Here is a 19,721-nt window from a genome sequence, read left to right as displayed (position 1 = left end):
TGACACATCACTAAGGCACACACAAATTCTTTTTACACATACAAATCCTGATTTACAAGTACAAAATATTTATGACCACAATTTGAGCCCATATGTTCGCAGTTCTTGGAGATTTTTTAGCGTTTGCATTTGGATCAGTGCATAATCGTATGTGTAATGTGAAAAAAAAATGTATCAGAAGTTTCAAATGTTACTCACTTTCCAATCTCCGAACAATTCTCGGAGTCTGCGGCCACTGCAGCTTTTGAGAAACGGCAATTAGGGTCCTCGTCGTCCGACGGGGCAACCTGACCTTTACTTTCACATACCCCTAACCAAATACTACCAACTATTGCACAACCTAAAACCCCCCCTAAAAAAAACAAACAGATGACGAGACGGTTTGGGGTGCATATTTCGGGGCAACAACAGAAGGAAGGTAGTTTCACTTCAACTATTAGGCTATTAGGAGTCGTATTTGCCCCCTCAGTGTTCTTGCTGGTGCGGAAAGTACCACGCTCCTCGTCTGACTCAGACATCGCTGTTTTCTTCTCTGCGTAACCGTCAGTAGTTCACTTCCTCTGAAAGTTTACCGCTTGTTGATGATTCCCCAGACAGCACAGCTACGTGTTGCGCACATATTTCCGCTGTGTGGGCACTGATAGGCGCAGCGTGGCGCAGACGTGTTCATTGGTAAGCAGAGGTATCTGCTACGTCGTTTGACGCTGCTTCTCTCTCTCTGGCCACTCCACACAGAGAGGGGTCCGGTAGCCAGTAGCGGTTTTTGATACGGGCGGTTGCCCGGGGCGGCATCACGGGCATCGGCAAAAAAAATAAAAAAAGAATGGTCGTACTCATGCTGCCCCGACATCAGCCAGCGCATATTGGGAATGGCACAGGCACCGATCGGTTTTCTATCGCCCATTTCCTGGGAATAAGGACGCCCTTCGTTTGCGAGGTGAGCCTGCTGCTTGCGGCGCAGAGAGGAGAGGGCGGGGCGGCGGGGAAGTGTCTGGCTGGCTGGAGCAGCATCTAATAACCAACCAAAATAAAACTAAATAAAAACAAACCAACAAACACGAAAACACCAAACATTATAATACAGATTTATAATTTGCATGTTTTTCCGAAATTCAGGCGCACCGAGTCAAAGTCAAAGTCAAAGCTGCTGAAGTCAAAGTAAACTTTATTGTCATCTCCGCTACAGTCCAGTATATAGAGAGACGAGACAACGAGGCTCCTGTTACAGCAGTGCAAGTAAACAAACAATATATATAAGAAGAGTAAGAAAATAAATATACACTTTAGGACCAGGGGTAAAGGGATCAATAACAATTTAAAATTTACAGTTTGATGATTTAAAGTCTCACACACACCCATCGAAAGGGGAGGGGGCCGGCTGCTTCCAAATAGAGCACATTTCATTCATAATGTTGTAAATCCAAGCCCATTATGTGTTCATGATTTGAATCCTGGGTTGTGTGAAATCTCAGAAATGAACCCTAGACAAAGTGAATCTGTGAACTAAGGTGTAGGTCTGTTAGGTTATGTTGTGGTGATCCTTGGGTTGGGGGATTTGTGTTCATACTGGAGTGCAAAATTAAAACCAATGGAAGATGGACAAGAAAAGTTCGGACCGATACGGTATCGGTCCAATACTGACGTAAAATACTGAATCGGATATTGGAGATGCTCACGTGATAGAGCGGCTGAGTGTATTTGTAGCCTCGCTACCAAACCAGCATTTCATCTGGGATGAAGTTATCTCAGAGAGAAGTAAAGCAAGTGTGTAAGTTCATCTCTGAATGTTTGTAAAGCATTCCCACGTTAAGCTTAACAACCGATATATGGAGCGAGTGCCTCTCCTTGCTGCTACTTCAATCATGAAACTGATTAATGATCAGCTGATCGGCTTTTCTGTCGGAGTCCGTCTCTCTTGTTTGTTTTTGGCCCACTTCGCTCCAGAAAGAGGAAACCAGCGGCTGAACAACAGCAGCACGTTTAAGCTTGATAAGCTGTTGTTAGAATGTATTTAATATTACTTTCTACACCAGGATCTTTTTCTACGTAGCTGACGGCTGGTAACTGTGCAGGGGCGGATCTAGCAAAGTGTAGCCAGGGGGGCTGATAGGGCATGAACAGGGAAAAGGGGGCACAAAAACATACTTTTCTTTCTTATTCTCATTTAAAATGTCTAGCTTTTAATAAATAATTATCTGAATCTTACACCCAATGTTTTAATCTTATGTAAAATATATAGAAGTCCATTACTGTATATGGTAACTGTTAAGTCTAATATACGCTAGTACAGCGGTCCCCAACCTTTTTTGCGCCACCGACCGGTTTATGCCCGACAATATTTTCACGGACCGGCCTTTAAGGTGTCGCGGATAAATACAACAAAATAAAACTAGTACCGGTACCGAAAAAAAGACAATTTATTCATAACACACGTGAAAAGACCCAGGAAGACCGAGTAAACGATAAAAACTATAACAAAATAACGCTGAAAACCAATAAAAACCCTGAAAACTATACATTTCACACCTGAACCTCAACTCTCGCGGCCCGGTACCAAACGACTCACGGACCGGTACCTGTCCGAGGCCTGGGGGTTGGGGACCGCTGCCCTAGTAAGCTATACTACTTTTTCCTTTGGGAAGGTACCATCTCTGCAGTCTGCAGTTCTGTTGAAGAAAGATGTTGAATCTATTTAATTATTCTTGAAAAATAATTTATTTCTGTGCATTTTTTCTGTGGGACCAATTCCTTCTGGAGATTATCCGGTTGTTCAGTGGTGACGCGACGAATCCTACTTCCGGGTCTAAAGTAGTCTGCGTTTAATATGGCTTTTGTGTTGTTAACATGTTTAACGTTATGTATTTTCTTCTATTTGATCTCAAAAAGCTCCTAAAACAATCAGTGATCACTGTTGACCTCCCTCGGCTTTTATTACCACTAATCATTCATTTAAGCTCAGTTTTTAAAACCTTAGGATGTAACTACAACCCAGCCCATGCAGCAGTATATGAATGACTAACCTCATATGTGGATGGATTATCTCAGTTGTTCTCCTGGCTGAAGTTTGGTCCTTTTACAGCATCCTGCCATGCGATTACATTTGTTCCTGACCACCGAGAACATGACAGTGGCCAGATTATACTGTCATGGCACAGTGGCCCGTGGAAATGGGATGGACTCAAGTGCAGATTCAAAACCGGAGGCCAGGGGTGAGGTGTAACGAAAAGAGATTTTATTTTACAATGCTCAGAGGCTAACAGAAAGTGCAGACTAGAATCAATGAACATAAACTAGATGTCTGAGGCGAGAGAAAATACTGTGATGATAACTAGATGGCAGGGATAACTGGGTGCAGGTACTGGGCAGGGGAAACTGTGGCGGGCCAGGGCACTGAAACAGAGGAGAGAGCAGTCAGGGGAATCCCACAGAGGGTTGTGAGTGAATCTAAGGATAGTACACAGAGCTGTCTTACAAGCTTGCAGGTGGGGTTGCGTGGAGGGGGGAGGCAGGAGAGGTCCAGGTGGGTGCTGTATGCAATGCAGGGAGGCAGGCAGGAGAGAATGGCAGTTCCAAAACGGAGAGGGATTACCGGCGGCAGCAAACTGGTATCCAGGAGAACTTGGTAGGTGGGTTTCACAGGCTGACGAGAAAAACAGAGATACGGTTAATACACACGATGAGTCACCAAGGAACGGATATGAGGCCGAGAACTGACTAAAGTTGGCAGATAATCTGGCGAAGACCAGTTGAGTGCGCCGGTCATAAATACTGCTGGTACGATTGCCATCAGGTGAGGAACAACAAAGACTCCACCCAGTGGGGAGGAGCCGATGCTGTGGAAAACCACCCAGACCACGACAGGAAGTGATAGCAGAGCTGTACGTTTTAATTTGTTTCCAAAACCCCGCAGTCAGGACATGCTATATTGTATTTAGATAGAAGCTAGCGAGCTAACTCCCTGCTAACTTCTAACTCCGTTAAATGTCATAAATTCCGTTTTCATGGATGCCTGGATGTTAAACTCAATTGTTACACCTGGTAGAGCAGAACGCTGATCATTTTATTAAAGATGAAAGACTTTAGACAGTTTTTCAACTCTCAGTAATGCCATAGTGATCGTTTGATATATGGACCTGCAGCGGAGTTTAAACCCAGACACGGCTAGTAACGTCAGACTGAACAATCGGATTGGGGATCAGGCCTGTCTGCCCTTGTGTGTCATCCAACAGCAGCAGGTTTATTTGTGCAGCCAGGTGCTCATGGAGTGCAGTTAGCTTCTTTAGCCACTGGGCAGAAATCATACCAGGGCCTGGTGCTGTCTAACACTTCATGCTCGAGGCTCTTTCTTGGATGTCTGTCACTGTCATGGTCACTGGAGCTAGTTCAGGGAGGTCGCTGTAATGTGCTCTTATCTCCACTAGCCACTGGACATTGTTGTTATGTGTTGTGTCTTTTTCCATGTGCTATTCCAGTATTGCTCTGCAGCATAACTAATCAAGGATTCAGGGTCACCTGACCAAGCTGGTTCCACAGAAGAGGGACCTGAAAACTGAAGGCTCTGCCTCCCATTCTACTTTTAAATACTTTAGGAACAACAAGTAAGCCTGCAGTGCAAGAAGGAAGTGCTCTAATGGGGTGATATGGTACTATAAGGTTATTGAAATAAGATGGGGTCTGATTGTTTAAGACCTTGTATGTGAGGAGCAGGATTTTGAATCCAATTCTGGATTTAACAGGGAGCCAATGAAGGAAGCCAATATAGGAGAAATATTGAAGGGCATTTCCTGGTCAAAAATGACTCCAAGGTTCCTCACAGTGTTACTGGAGGCCAAGGTAATGCCATCCAGAGTAAGAATCTGGTTAGATACCATATTTCTAAGATTTTCTGGGCCAAGTACAATAACCTCAGTTTTATTTGCATTTAGAAGCAGAAAGTTAGAGGTCTTCCAGGTATTTATGTCTTTAAGACATTCCTGCAGTTTAAACAATTGCTGTGTGTTATCTGGCTTCATGGATTCATAAAATTGTGTGTCATCTGCATAGCAGTGAAAATATATGATATGCCTTTTGATTATACTGCCTAAGGGAAGCGTGTATAATGTAAACAGAATTGGCACAGAACCCTGTGGAATGCCATAATAAACCCTAGTGTGTGAAGAGGACTCTTCATTTACATAAATATATTGTAGATGTGATACAAACCACTGCAGCGCAGTACCTGTAATCCCTACAGCACGCTCTAATCGTACTAATAAAATATTATGGTCGACAGTATCGAAAGCTGCACTGAGGTCTAGCAGGACAAGTACACACCGAGTCCACTGTAAGAGGAAACATTTGTAACCTTCACTAAAGCCGTTTCTGTGCTGTGAGTTCTGAAACCTGACTAGATCTCATTTACAGTGGGGGCAGGCTCAATTACAGTGCATATGAAAAAATAGCTATTTACAAAATCTTTAAGCAAGGAAAATCTACAGTATTTGTTTGCAAAGTCCATTGTTTTTTTTGTTTTGTTTTTTGCCTGTCCCGTTTGGCTCTTTTGTCATCAGAATTGTTGTCTAAAGGCAAAGAAAGATGCCCAATGGATTTACTTTACCAAATTGACCATCCCAGCCTTGCCGTAATGGTCCATTTGATTCACCTTTTATTGTTTATTTTATTTTCACTTACTGAATACGGGACAGACTTGACTGGGGGAAAGAAGGGGAGAAAGAAAGAGGGAAAGAAAAACAGCTGAGAAGAGGGACGGGGGAGAAGGGCAAAAAACAAAAACCAACAGAATGAGCAGGAAAAAAAAAAAAAAAAAAAAATGCATATATCAATCACCTGGATCACCTGCTGAGAAAGAAAAAAGAAAACAAGCAGAAGAGAACAAGAGTAATAGAATAAACAACATCACAATGATATATGGGAATATGACAGTAAATACTAAATGTTAAACATTATTGTGCAGCACATAAGATCAACAGAACACAGTGTGCTTTGAGGTAGGAGCCAAAAAGGGTGTAGTTTGTGGGTGTGATCACCCGTGTGTACACCTGTGAGCATGGACGCGCTTGTTTTTTTTTGTTGTTTTTTTTAAAAGGTTCCTTCATGTAATGATCTGCTAGAGGGTGTGGGGGGGCCACAGCCCCGTCCTCCAGGGCATGAAGCAGGTATGGAGGAGATCAAAACTCCAGACATCCAGAGGCCCCCAGAATACAAGAGACCAAGGAAGACCAACAGAGGGGCAGCCGCGCCACTGTCCCAGAAAGAGCTGAGGAGAGTCCCAGATGAGGGCTCACTCAGCAGCCGCGGAGCAGAAGCCAGGGGGAGTTGGCAGCCAGCCGTGCCTGAGCGACCGAGCCCCAGGCCGAGAGGCCGGGGGCACCCCACCTCCGAAGTGGCCCGAGCGAGCCCCAGGCTCCAGGCCCCGATAAGCGGCCGCCAAGGAGTGAGCCGGTGTGTACCCGGACGCCCATCCCCGGACACAAAGAACCACCAACGCACCGATGTCTGAGGGAGTCCGCCACCGGCAGGGGAAGTGGTGGTCGGGGGGAGATGTAACACACCCAAAGAAAGATTCTAGGTCTGACCAACCATCTCTGTCGTGGGCAAAAAGATGACAGTCAATAAAATTCTAAAAGATAATTTATTGACAAAAAAATATATCAAGAGATAAAAGATAAAACAGTCCAGTGTCCCATTTATGAATTGTATAAAAAACACACAGTCCCAAGGCCAGAGCCAGCTATGCCACACGGCCAGTTGCACTCCACGTGTTGCCTGTAACAGGGTTAGAAGTTGTCCTTGGAGACCCACCACCCTGCAAGCATATAGCCAGTGGTCACTCCAGCCTCTGCAACTCTGCTACCTTTAGGCTGTGGCATATAATAGGCCCTGGCCTGCACAGAGAGACAAAACGACACTTTCACTATAGAATTCATAGCACAAAATCCATCCATCCCAAACATATCTGATTTCATCACATTACATACCTGCACAGAGAGACAAAACGACACAGCAGTGTTTGTAGTGTGGGCTATAAGTAGACCAGTGTATCAGTGCAATCAAGTACACCTGCCTCTAATTAGTCCAACCCCATTCCAGCCATTGGCTCACCAAAAATGTGACACACACACAAAACCACTCCCAACCCAGTGCAACTTCACACAATAATATGGAGCTGAATTAACACAGGCACATTAGTCTACCATGTTACAGGAGATAGGCCTCCAAACCTTGGAGGGCCTGAGATGTCCTCAGAGAGGTGGCGTCTGACACCCAACCTGACATATAGACACAGACATACAGGCACACACAGATACACCATATATAAAAATAAACACATCTAACCCTCACTTGATGCTACTCCAGTGTTGTTTACGTCCTGTTTGTAAATTAATTACTGTGCTGTTTACAGTCAGGATTGCACATGATGGGCTTCGGCCTAAAACTTCTGATACAGTTTAGTTGTTGTTGTTTTTTTTTACCTGGCCAACAGCCTGTATCCACAGGCTGTGAGGCTCCTGAACTCTCTGCCCCCCTCTCACGGACAATAACCATATCCAACTTCTTAATAGCACTGAACTGGTCTGGTGCATCATATCTTTATTCTCTTTCCCCCTCCTGCCTCTTTCTTAAATAGATAACTATTATATCTGACATCATATCTCACAGTACAATAATATTGAATGGGTTGCATTGTTGTACTTTGTCATGTTTCTCAGGTCTTTGTCTGAATTTCTTATGAACATTACTTGTCATGTTCTTATGTTGTTGCTAAGGATTGTCTTATTGCACTGGAGTCACACTGGGTTAAATATTTACACTTGGGTTTTAAGGGGTATTTATTATTTTCTTCATTATTTTATTTACGGGTTGTACGGAAGCCCCAAACGCAATTTCATTGTTCTCTGACAATGACAATAAATACTTAAATAAAATAAAAATAAATAAAATAAACAAACATCCATTCCCACCCTCATGCTCTCATATGCACTTACTCCACACTCAACCAACGTGGAGACAGACATGAAGAGACGCTGTACACACGATCACACTCCCCAAGCGTACTCTACGAACCGGGTCTAGGTACCCTTGCCCCTGGAGGGGGGAACTGCACCCAGACCCAGGTGGTGTTACCCTTTTCCCTGCGGTGGGGGGAGGCAGACCGCCCCGACTCCGCAGCAGCAGGAAGGCCCCACACTCCAGACCGCAGTCGGAAGGCCAACTCCTCCACCTAGCCCCCCCGCTCCAGCAGGCCGCAGAGAACGGGGGTGAGAGACGACTCCAAACCTCCCTCCACCCGCTCATTGTAGTGTTGATGCATGTGTGTTCTAAGGTGCATTTAAAACCCAGGAGGGCATGGAGCTACCTGCCAGAGAGCAGCAGGTAAGCGCATAGTCCCTCCTGCTAGCCCTCAATGTCTACGTGTATTTAAAATTGAGAGGTGGGCAACGACGCCAGGGGTGAGGTGTACACCCTGATGGTAATTTGGATTCCGTGTATCGTGCCCACCCCCAAGATCCTATATGTATGTGTAATGAGAGTGTGAATGATGTAAATGTCTAAGTTGTGGGATAAAATTGAGGCAGAGGCAGCCAGAAAGGGAAGGGGGGGGGGGGGGGGGGGGGGTAGCCTCCTCTGCACCCTGGTAACATACCCCCACTCCAAGGCCCTGCATGTGTGGGTGGTTGTGGAGGAGCAGGAAGAGGGAGGCAGCTGGAGATGGGGAGGGAAGGAAGGGAGGGGCAAGTGACCCCTCCCTGGGGCCAGCTCCCCCGCTGACCCCAGTAGGCACCCCCATACTCCGCGACCCGCCAGGGAAAGGGGGCCCAGGCCCATCCAGACCGGGGCCCAGTGCAGCAGCGCCGCCCGGCCCCACAGAGCCCGGGACAGTCCACCCAACCCCACCACAGAGAAAACTGCACCCACCCCACCATCCACTCATCTTCCAGACTACATAAGACAATAAACACACAGGCTGAGATCTTCCTCCACCTCTCCTGTATCTCCCCCTCCTTCAGAGAGAGTTCCTGAAGAGAGGAAAGTTCCTGCAAGATGTGACAATCTCCCCCACCACTTGAAGAGCCCCCCAGGTGGCTCGATGTACCGGCGGCACCCTGCTCCAGGGATGGGCCCCCATGCACCCACCCGCCAACAACCCCGGCAACACACCAACCAGGACTCAAGCCCCCGAGGCCCGGCCCGGGCCCCAGCCCAGAGACGGAGCGCCCCCAGAACCTCACGCCCATCCCGGACCCACCCAGGGGCAGCCAGGCTACCAGGTCAGTAACCCACGTCTGTCAGCACAGACCCTCCCCTAGCCCCGCTGCACGCAGCCGCGAGGAAACAGTCACCTGAGAGCCAACAGAGCCCCTAACCGGACATGACCGCTACCCCGGGTTGAGCCCCCCAAGGAAGATGCCTCCGGGGAACCCCCCGACGCCCTAAGCCTGTCCCTACCCCCACACCAATCACAACAGTGAAGGCGGGACCAAACTATGACCCCCCCCCACCCCCACTAGGTGATGGAGCCCAGAGCAATTGATCTGATGTGGTGGCAGAGGCTGTATCAAGACTAATGTAATCTAATAGATAATTTCTATATTGGTTAGAATTAAGATTATTTTTATTTTTCTAGTTCATGAGGACTGTTTTCTTGGCTATGCATAGGGCAGTGAAAACCATATGGGCGATATTCTTTTCTGAAGTGACATTATCTAAGCTGCCCAACAAACACACTAAGGGGGAAGTTGGAATGTTACATTTCAGACACTTCGATAAGTCTTCACATATCTCGCACCAAAACTTCTGAACTGGTGGACAGAACCAAAGAGCGTGGATATAATTGTCCGGTGAATTGGTTTGGCAGTGTGAGCAGTTGTTGGTAGACGTAAAGCCCATCTTGAACATCCGATGACCTGTATAGTGCACTCTATGTAATATTTTGTATTGAATTAATTGAAGACTGGGATTTCTAATTAGATGAAAGGTTTTTAAGCAAATCTGAGACCAGAAGTTTAGGTCTAAGTTAACTGATAAATCCGCTTCCCATTTTGCAATAGGAAGTGATTAATTTGGGGGTTTTAAGAGTAAGAAATTGAACCACACTTGGTGGTGTTTGTAGTTCAACTTGACCCGGTTTAAATTTCTTTTTTACTATGGATTTAATTTGTTGATATTCTAAAAATCTTTTCTTGTTGATCCCATATTGTGTAACTAGTCTGTCAAATGAAATAAATTCTGTTCCTTCTAGTATATGTTCTAAATATTTGATTCCTTTACCACTCCAATCTGAAAAGTTTATCATATTATTGTTTTGTAATATGTCAGGGTTGTTCCAGATAGGTGTACGTTTGCATGGGATTAATGAAGACGCCGTCAATGTTAGAAACTCCCACCATGCTGTCAGAGAAGAGCTGATGTTGATGCTTTTAAAGCATTCATGTCGTTGGATGTTTGAGCTGATAAATGGTAGGTCTGAGATCTCTAGATTATTGCAAAGTGCTTGTTCTACATCTAGCCAAGGTTCATCTAAGAGGGTATGTTTTAGCCATCCTGAGATAAACTGAAGCCTGTTGGCTAAGAAGTAGTGCTGAAAGTTAGGCAGTTCTATTCCTCCTTTATCCTTGGTCTTTTGTAGTGTTTTTAAGCTTATACGTGGGGGTTTATTTTTCCAAAGGAATTTGGACATACATGAATCTAGAGATCTGAACCTGATCTTGTGGCGGTTTAGTTGGGATCATTGAGAATAAATAATTTATTTTTGGTAAGACCATCATTTTTATAGCGGCAACCCTTCCCATGAGTGATATGGGTAGACATTTCCATCTAGCCAGATCATCTTCTACCTTCTTTAAAAGTGGGATATGGTTTAATTTAGTTAGATCTGCAAGCTTGGGAGAAACATTAATACCTAAATATTTTATATTTCCTGATTGCAGTGGTGTAGAAGAGGAATTATGGAGGGAGCAATTAATCGGTAGGACTGTAGATTTTGACCATTTAATTGAGTAATCTGATATTCTTGCAAAAGAGTTTATCAATTCAATCACCCCAGAGATATTGGTTTGTGAATTTTGGAGAAAGAGTAACACATCATCCGCATAAAGGCTGATTTTATGTTCCACGTTCTTGCATTTTATGCCCTTAATTACTGAATTCTGTCTAATTGCTGCTGCTAGTGGTTCAATAAAAATTGCAAACAGTGAAGGGGAGAGTGGGCATCCCTGCCTGGTGCCCCTCAAGAGACAGAAGCTGGAGGATGTCTGGTCATTTGTTCTAACACAAGCTGTTGGGGAATTATATAATATTTTAACCAGTTTATGAAAGAGGATCCAAAACCAAATTTGTGTAAAGTTGCAAACAGAAATTTCCAGTTAACTCTGTCAAATGCTTTTTCTGCGTCTAAAGAGAATATTGTAGTTTCTAGGTTTTTACTGTATGAGTAGTCTATCAAATTAAGTAATCTACGTGTATTTGTTGATGAGTGCCTACCTTTTATGAAACCAGTTTGGTCAGGATGAATTAAGAGGGGGGTTATTTTCTCCAGTCTCTTTGAGAGAGCTTTGCAGATTATTTTAAGGTCTAAGTTTATAAGGGATATTGGACGATAGCTTGAGGGATATACAGGGTCTTTGCCTGGTTTTAGCAGGAGATTAATGTTTGCAGAATTCATATTTGATGGAAGTCTGCCCTTTTCTTTAATTTCCAACAACGTTCTGTAGAAAACTGGTGCTAGAATCGACCAGAATTCTTTGTAGAATTCTGCAGGAAAGCCGTCTGGACCTGGAGCCTTATTATTGGGCATACTTATCAGGACTTCCTGGAGTTCACCTGGTGTCAGTGGTGAATCCAGTGCCATTGCTTGAGTGTCCAATAATTTTGGAAGAGCTATGTTGTCCAAAAACTGATCAATTTCTTTTTTAGATGGGTTTATTTGTGGTGAATACAACATTTTATAGAAATCCCTGAAAATGCTGTTTATTTGTATCGGTTCATATATTGTGTTCCCAGATGAATCTTGAACAGCACATATAGTTGTTTTTTATTTATTTATTTTTAGCTGGTTTGCTAGAAATTGACCGGATTTATTACCATGTTCATAATTTTGTAGGTGTAGTCTTTGTACTAAGAATTTATTTTTATTTTTATCAATTATCTCATTTAATTCTAGTTTTGTTTTGCGTATTTTGTTCAATGTTTCCTGATCTTGGTGGGACGCGTAGGCTTCTTCTAGTGATTTGATGTTTTTTTCCTGAATATTTTTGTTTTCTTTTTTCTTTTTATGTGATGAGAAAGAAATTATTTTACCTCTCATCACAGCTTTCCCTGCTTCCCATAGAACAGAAGCTGATGTTTCGGGAGTGTCATTATAGTCCAAATATGAAGTCCACTCTTTTTTAAAATATTTAATAAAGTCTTCATCTTTAAGTAGTGATATATTAAATCTCCAGTTTTTTCTTGGCGTAGTATTATTCTTGTGCATTAGTGTTAAAGATACAGGACCATGATCACTGACAGCTATAGGGTGAATCTCCATTGTAAAGGTAAGTTCGACAGGAAAATCCAGAGCTTACGATCACACACCACACAGGAACAGATTCTCCTCCACAACTTTCTTACAGAGATAAACATGGAGCATCTGCATAGAGGCGAGAACAGTCATTGAATTTGTAATCATATCATCAGATCTGTGGCTGTATGTTCTGGAGAGTTGGGTGAAGAGAGATGCTGAGCTGTCAACTGATGAACACCTGGTGGTGCGTTGGATCAGGTCGTAGGAAAGGATGTTGGACAGATCTGGGGTGCCTAAACGTGAGGGTGCACTTGGAGCGCCTGGCAGAGGTCCCCATCTGTATTCTCACACATTCTCGTGCATCATGAATTCTTTCTAGAATTTTATTTTTAGCATTTATTTTTATATTGTAATATTTTAATTCTTGTTGCCTTCTGACCAGTGCTGTTTTGACTGTTTTTATTGTAATAAACTACAACTCCTTGGGGTGGAAAAGGTTTGCCCTGAGTAACTGAAGGCTCTGGATGTTATAGGGCTGTCCTGGTTGACACGTTTCTACAATGTTGCATGGAGATTAGGGGTACCTCTGGATTGGCGGACCGAGGTGGTGATTCCCATCTTCAAGAAGCGGGTCAGGAGGATGGATGAGTTTCTTCCACTGACAATATGTATGTCCAGAGGCATAGATTAAACTTTTTGTGATTTCCTTACCTTAAGAGGGTTGTTTTTTAATTTTTTAGTTATAAGTTTTATTCACGACAAAATAAGTGTTTGTTGTAGAATGTGCAGCATGAAAGTAGCATGCATGTTTTGCATAGAACTGTTTTATGCATCTGCATTTCACAAAGAATGACAAATTGGTATACGGGACAACAAATAAAATCTAATGTATAGAAAAAAGATAATAGGATATGCCCATGACAATAAGAATGATAAAGGACTTCACAAAGTCAATTTATTGCTAAAGTGTGATCTTAGAAAATTGCTATTGTGCACCACACTAAACAGAACAAATTCTGTCAAAACTTACTTTTGCAAGATCCCACAAATGTTTCGCAAGATCTTGAGAGTTTTTTTCTTTGCATTTATCATGCTTCCATCAATACCTGTAAAGCTGTACAGAGTACTGCAGCTGGTTGTTAATGAATGCAACAAAGACCACCAGATCAAAGTACACCTAGCCACGAGTGTTTCCCCTTCCACTGAGCACTATCTTCATCTCGCAAAATACATGTTCAAATTTTTTTTCTTCAATGTGCCTTGCGAGGCTCCATAACATACCTATCAATCTGTGAGCATTTCTCAGAGGCTGCAGCAACTGCAGCTTTTGAGGAAGTTGCAACAGCACATTTGTGAATTCTCACGCGTAGCCCTACAGGAACACCCACAGTTACAAATACCATAGCGACCAACATCAGTGCTACTACTGCCCACAGTTCATGTAAAGGAAACATAACGGTGTCATACAATAAACTACAGAATCAGCATTGTTGTCTGTGAAGGTTCTCAGTCATTCAGGTCATCGTAGTCAAAGGAGCTTGTAAAGAAAAGCGTCTGGACTTCTTTAAGTTGCTTGAAGACGTTTCACCTCTCATCCGAGAAGCTTCTTCACTTCATCAGCATTGTTGCACAACCGTGTATTCAATCTTGTTACCCTTCTTTAAAGTCCACCACCTGTGCTGCAAGTGAAGTTGAGGGCAACTGTGGCTCAGGGAGTTGGGAAGCACATCTGTAACCGGAAGGTTGCCGGTTCGATCCCTGGGCTCTCTGTCCTGGTCGTTGTGTCCTTGGGCAAGACACTTTACCCTACCGCCTACTGGTGATGGCGCGATATGGCAGCCTCGCTTCTGTCAGTCTGCCCCAGGGCAGCTGTGGCTACAACCGTAGTTGCCTTCACCAGTGACTGAATAGTGGCATTGTAAAGCGCTTTGGGTGCCTTGAAAAGCGCTATATAAATCCAGTCCATTATTAACACATTGGAAGTTGTGGCACTTCTCATTATTTGACGTGCACAGCCGCTCTGTGTGAGGGTCAAACATTTGTTTATTCAACACCTGTGAAGGTATCAGAAATCGGCTACTGAGAAAAAATGCATAGATAGCAAGAGAAGCAAATTAAAGCACTGCACGTGCTTTACGTGCTATGACATGCTGCACGTCATAAAACCCAGTTTCTTGATTAACATTTTTAAGAGTTAAGTTGTAATACTTTTGTGCATTATTAAAACAAATCCTAAAATTCTGTATCACTGTGCTGTTACGAGAAGGTAGCTTGAATGTAGGTATCTGGCCCTGTGTAAATCTTGAGCATGAGTGATGTTGTGGGACAGTGCACCAACTACACAGGTACAGTGGCGTGTCTAGAAAATTTTTGTTGGGGGGGCCAGGTAGGGGCACAGATTTGGAGAAGGGTGGCAGATTTAATTGGCAGATAATGTTTTTTAAAAAAAATTCTACCAACCCTTAACCATAATTCAATAATCCTATAAACCTAATAACCAAATGCACTTTTAACTCTTATTAGAATGAGATTTTAACCACTACGGTGCAAAGTTTTTAGATACTGCGTTGATAAAGTACAAGAGATACAATCAGTGCTTTGTCAGTGTTTACTCAGCATTCAAGGACAGCAATATTTGCATAGTATTTTTACTGACATATACTGCACATATGTTTTGGGCAAAAACATTTTTGAATATTAAAATACGAACATTTGTAGCAAACAATTGACAAATTAGCCATTCCAATGCAAAACTTTCTCTGCCTGTTAAAAAAAGAAGATAATCTTCTCACAAACTGGTGTTTGATTTTGAAACAGGAAAAAAGTGGAGAAACAACTGAAAAGACTAATATTTGAATAAAACCTGAAAGCAAGTAAATACTTTCTATGCTGCCTTATGGTAAACTTTGGTAATATTGATAAAGAACAACACTGGCTGATGATGAAATACATTCAGCTGGCATGGTGACACTGCCAGTATAACCTGCAGGGCTGGACTGGGACAGAAAATCGGGCATTTTGACTACAGACCGACCCACCAGGTATTAAAGCCATAAAGCCTTTGAATGAAAACAAACCCTGTTGTGACAGTGATGTACAGTCTTTTTGGTATATGTATGATTTCTATACATTTTACGTCAGATAAAAACTTTGGTTGTAAGATTTAGATAATTATTTAATAAAAGCTAGATATTTTAAATGAGAATAGGAAAGAAAAGTATTTCTTTGTGCCCCCTTTCCCTGTTAATGCCCTACCTGGCCCCCTGGCAAAACTTTGCTAGACCCGCCCCTGCACAGTTACCAGCTGTCAGCTACATAAAAAAGGATCCTGGTGGGTGGTCTTCATGTTTCCCTCTCACCAGATATCCAAACCGACATCATGACCAGCAGCTTTACAGCTGTGGCTCCAGCAAACATCAGCTGATACTAGAAATTAATATTAAATAAATTCTAACAACAGCCGATCAAGCTTAAACGTGCTGCTGTTGTTTAGCGCGACATCTGCTGGTTTCATCTTTCTGGCGCAAAGTGGGCGATAAACAAACAAGAGAGAAAAGCCGATCAGCTGATCATCGATCAGTTTCATGATTGAAGTAGCAACAGGAGAGGGAGGATGAGAGAAGAGGCAGCTGTGCAGCGTAAAGACAGAATAAATCCAGCTTTGTGTCTTTTTCCATTCTAGCTGAAGTTCGGGACAAACTGCGTCTCTTCTCAGCTCAATACGAAACGTGTAATATTTTCTCTGATTGAGGGACCATTCCATTTTTTTAAGGAGCCGTTGGCAACTCTACTAACTAACCTTATGAATAAAATAAAGTTCACTATCAGTAACATCATAGCAACCGAACAGCTGTATAAAAACTCCAAGCTGGCTAGAACGCAGTATGAGTTATTGCAACTGACAGTAAAAAGTCAGCACAACGAAAATAAACTCCACCTAAACTTAGTTCATATCTGACCCAGAGAGACTGCAGGTCATAACTTCTTACCTGAAGTTCAGTTCACCTGACACTCGGACTGGCGGCTGCCTCGGGGCTCTCCTCCTGCCTCCCCTTCCCTCATCCACCTGCTGCCTCTGTGGAAGCCCCGCCATAGCCACCACCAAACAACGGAGTTATTTCTACACATCGACCTGCATCTGGCCAATCCACCACCTCTCATTGTTCATGCCGTTACAAAAAAAATAAAAAATAAGTCAAATAAGCCCGATGGCCAGTCCAGCTATGTTAACCTGCAACCAAATCTGCAGCTCCATACAGCAATGTTACGACTTAGATTACATCTTATAACTCATAACTCTTATGTTAGCTCCCCTCTGTAGCATACTGTCAGAAATATTCCACGGCTGCAATAATTCTTTAAGTGTTATTTTTTCCTTGGTATTCTAATTTCGCCGAAGTTTACTAAACTCAACAAACTTAATATTACTTACCGGGACATTTATTCTGTCCTCATTTTCTTTCACCGAAAAATTGTTTCCTGCAGTGACGTCTTTCGTGCTTGGCTCTCCTACCTTTGCTAACGTGATGCACATAGCGCAGAAGCCGATGCTGCATTCACTTACACTCGGATATCTGAGCGTCACCGTGAAAACATAATCGGACATTTGATATTTGATTGAATTTTATTGTTTTGCCTTTGGGGTGGCACCTGGGGTGGCCAGTCTGGTTGGGGGGGGTGGCCTGTGCCCCCCCAGGCCACCCCGCTGGACACGCCATTGACCATAGCCAAAGAAAGCTCGTTTATGACCAGCATCATGTAAATAAGCGCTCTGTAGAACCATCGCTCCATCCTCCAATCCAGCAGGTGGCGTCAGCGTGCCCGCAGGGTGAACGTCAGCCACAAACGAAGCCGAAGAAAACGTTAGCGTCATTTCCTGGTTGCTGTGCGACAAGCAACTGTAAAACTCGAAGCTCTGAACGCGGTCCTCTGTCATATAAATCTGCGAGTGGTCTCTGCGTGAGGCGAGCGGCTTTTCCCGGTGAGTGAGAGATTGAGCGTGAGGTCCGGAGCGCGCACAATGAATAAAAAGGGCTCTGAGAAAACACGCCATGTGGTAGCCTGGCTTAACAAAGCGGAGTGGGATCAGGTTCGGGACTACCTTTACTCGATGGACTCCTCTCTGCAGAGGTTTGCGTTAGAGAGGATATCGGCTTGGAGGGCCAGGTGCGCTAATAGTTTTCCCGTGGCCGTGGACTGCACAGCAGACCTCGTGCGCTGCCAGGTGCGGGACCGGTCCGGACAGCTTACCGGAGATGACTTGACCCTGATGTACGGGACGGCCCTGGTAAGATTTGTTAATCTTATCACGGATCGCCAGCAGGGGAGAAAGGCCCGGCCGCTGAGGCAACTGGCTGGAAACTTGAACATCCCCGAGTGGGTGGTGGATCTGAGGCACGAAATCATGCATGGGACTCTTCCTTCTTTGAAATGGTGCCGAAAGGGATGTAAGGTGGCCCTGGAGTGGCTCCAGCAGGAGTTTTGGTCCAGACAGCTGGGAGGAGGCCCCGATGAGCAGCTCGTTGCCAGGCAGAAAGAAGTGGATGCCTGCAGAAACGCTCGGGAGCTGCTGATCTCTTTTCAGAAGGACCAGTACCAAGCTTTTGATGATGGGTCTCCTGAAGACAAGGGGAAGAGCTTGTGGCAGGCCCCCTTAGCAGACATGAGTTGTTTGCTGGGTGAGATCAAGCAGTTTGCACTGGGGTCCAGGGAGCTGTTGATTGATGTGCTGCTGGAAGACGGTTTTCTTGTTCCTACCATGGAGCAGCTGGAAGCATTAGGCTGTGCAACATCTGACAGTGCCAGTCCCACTGAGCCCAGAGTCCCACAAACCTTCCTGCGCTTTTGGCTGCCCCTGCTAAAGATGCTTAACTCTTCGTCTTTCATTCACCTCTTCCTGGAGAAGCTCTTTGTGGAACTGAAGCTGCTCAGCAAAGAGCCCAACGGTCACAGGTGTTTCTATATTTCTGCATGGATTTCAGAAGTCTTCCTCTGCAACAACAACAAATTTGAATATCATTTTGAGACAAAGTTGCAGAAGAAAGCCAGAATGAAGGACAGGATTTTCATCAACCGCATCAAGCTGAGGTGGCAGCAGCTTCTCTCTGCATGTCTGGATGCCCCCTGCATCAGCACACCTCACCTGATCCAGCTAGTCCTGGATGACATGGAGCATCCCCCCCCTCAGGAAACCAGAGAGAAGCTGTTCCAGCTCTGCTCCATCTACACACAGACAGAGCGCTCAGAGGCCAGCACACCTCTGCAGCAGCAGCAGCCCATATATACTGTGAGTATGCTGCTGGACCAGATGCAACCCTCCTCACCGATGGACTCGGAGAGAAGTGAGGAGCGCAAATGGGCAGACGTGCAGGCTGAAAGAGCACTTGCCCTCAGAGGTTCTCCGTGGCAGGTGTGCACTGATAATGTCACATGGAAGAACTATGACCTTGGTAAAGTTCCTGGACAGTCGGACGACCCGTCGTGCCTCATGGTGGACAATTATTCGATAATGACTGTGTTTGACCAGCCAGTGGAGCTGGAGAGCAGCGCGACACGTAGCAGCATCCCCGGGGCCTCGGCTCCAGCCCGGCCAGCTGAGGGCCTCCTCTGGAGCAACAGCGAGCTCAACAAACTGAAATGTGGACTGAAGCTTTTTTAAGTTACTTGTGTTATTTTTGTTACTTGTGTTATTTTTTGTTTTATGTTAAGCACAAGATTGTTGTTGTTGTCATTCCAGCCTCCGCTGACTCTTGTTGTGCTAGAAGCAGTTTTGAAGCAAAAATACAATATTCAGAAGACAAAATGTTGTGGAATTTTAACCATGAGCACAGTGCAGGTTCAGCAGTTGTGATTGTTTCTGTCCAGTCGAGCTCGTTAACTAAACATGTTGGCAGAAGCAGAAATAAAACTTTCAGAAGACAAAATGTTCTGATTTAAAGAAGGACCAAAGGAAGGAAAGCATAGGTTTTGATTAAGTCTGATAAACTAGAATTATAAGGTATTGTTACATTAAAAGGAGCAAAATAAAATAAAAAGGCTATATCAAAAACAGGTTATAACATAGGAAATGTGAGGTTTTAAAATGAAGTTAGTGTCAGCGTTTTAAGAGAGTGGTAAAATGATGAGTAACGTTGAAGAATATATATAAATACAAGTCTATAAGTCAAGAACATAATTAGGATAAGGCTTTTGATTAAAGAGTCCCAACTATGATAAGTTA

The 19,721-nt window shown here is 44.1% G+C and overlaps 1 protein-coding gene and 1 long non-coding RNA gene across 2 annotated transcripts; one reads left to right on the top strand and one right to left on the bottom strand.

The window, feature by feature from the left end:
* Window positions 1–3,201: 3,201 nt before the first annotated feature.
* LOC147316767 (uncharacterized) lies at window positions 3,202–16,812 on the bottom strand. The gene is made up of 3 exons (XR_015131729.1): window positions 16,492–16,812; window positions 3,473–3,640; window positions 3,202–3,390 (listed from the first exon to the last, which is right to left on the bottom strand). It is a non-coding gene; the product is annotated as an uncharacterized LOC147316767 (long non-coding RNA).
* Window positions 16,813–17,316: 504 nt separating this feature from the next.
* Window positions 17,317–19,200, top strand: LOC147316766 (ribosomal biogenesis protein LAS1L-like). The gene has a single exon (XM_086313325.1). The coding sequence runs from the start codon at window positions 17,523–17,525 to the stop codon at window positions 19,158–19,160; it is 1,638 nt and encodes a 545-aa protein (XP_086169451.1). The 5' UTR covers window positions 17,317–17,522; the 3' UTR covers window positions 19,161–19,200.
* Window positions 19,201–19,721: the final 521 nt, after the last annotated feature.

The sequence above is a fragment of the Aulonocara sp. 'chitande type north' Nkhata Bay genome, linkage group LG12, assembly GCF_057382095.1.
Source record: "Aulonocara sp. 'chitande type north' Nkhata Bay isolate Kocher_YH1m ecotype deep benthic linkage group LG12, A_spYH_male_GT1.1, whole genome shotgun sequence".
NCBI lineage: Eukaryota > Metazoa > Chordata > Actinopteri > Cichliformes > Cichlidae > Aulonocara > Aulonocara sp. 'chitande type north' Nkhata Bay.
This window is presented reverse-complemented; position numbering and strand designations above follow the sequence as displayed.

Excerpts from the sequence above, each read along its gene's own strand:
- LOC147316766 (XM_086313325.1), top strand. The coding sequence starts at position 17,523 with ATGAATAAAAAGGGCTCTGAGAAAACACGCCATGTGGTAGCCTGGCTT.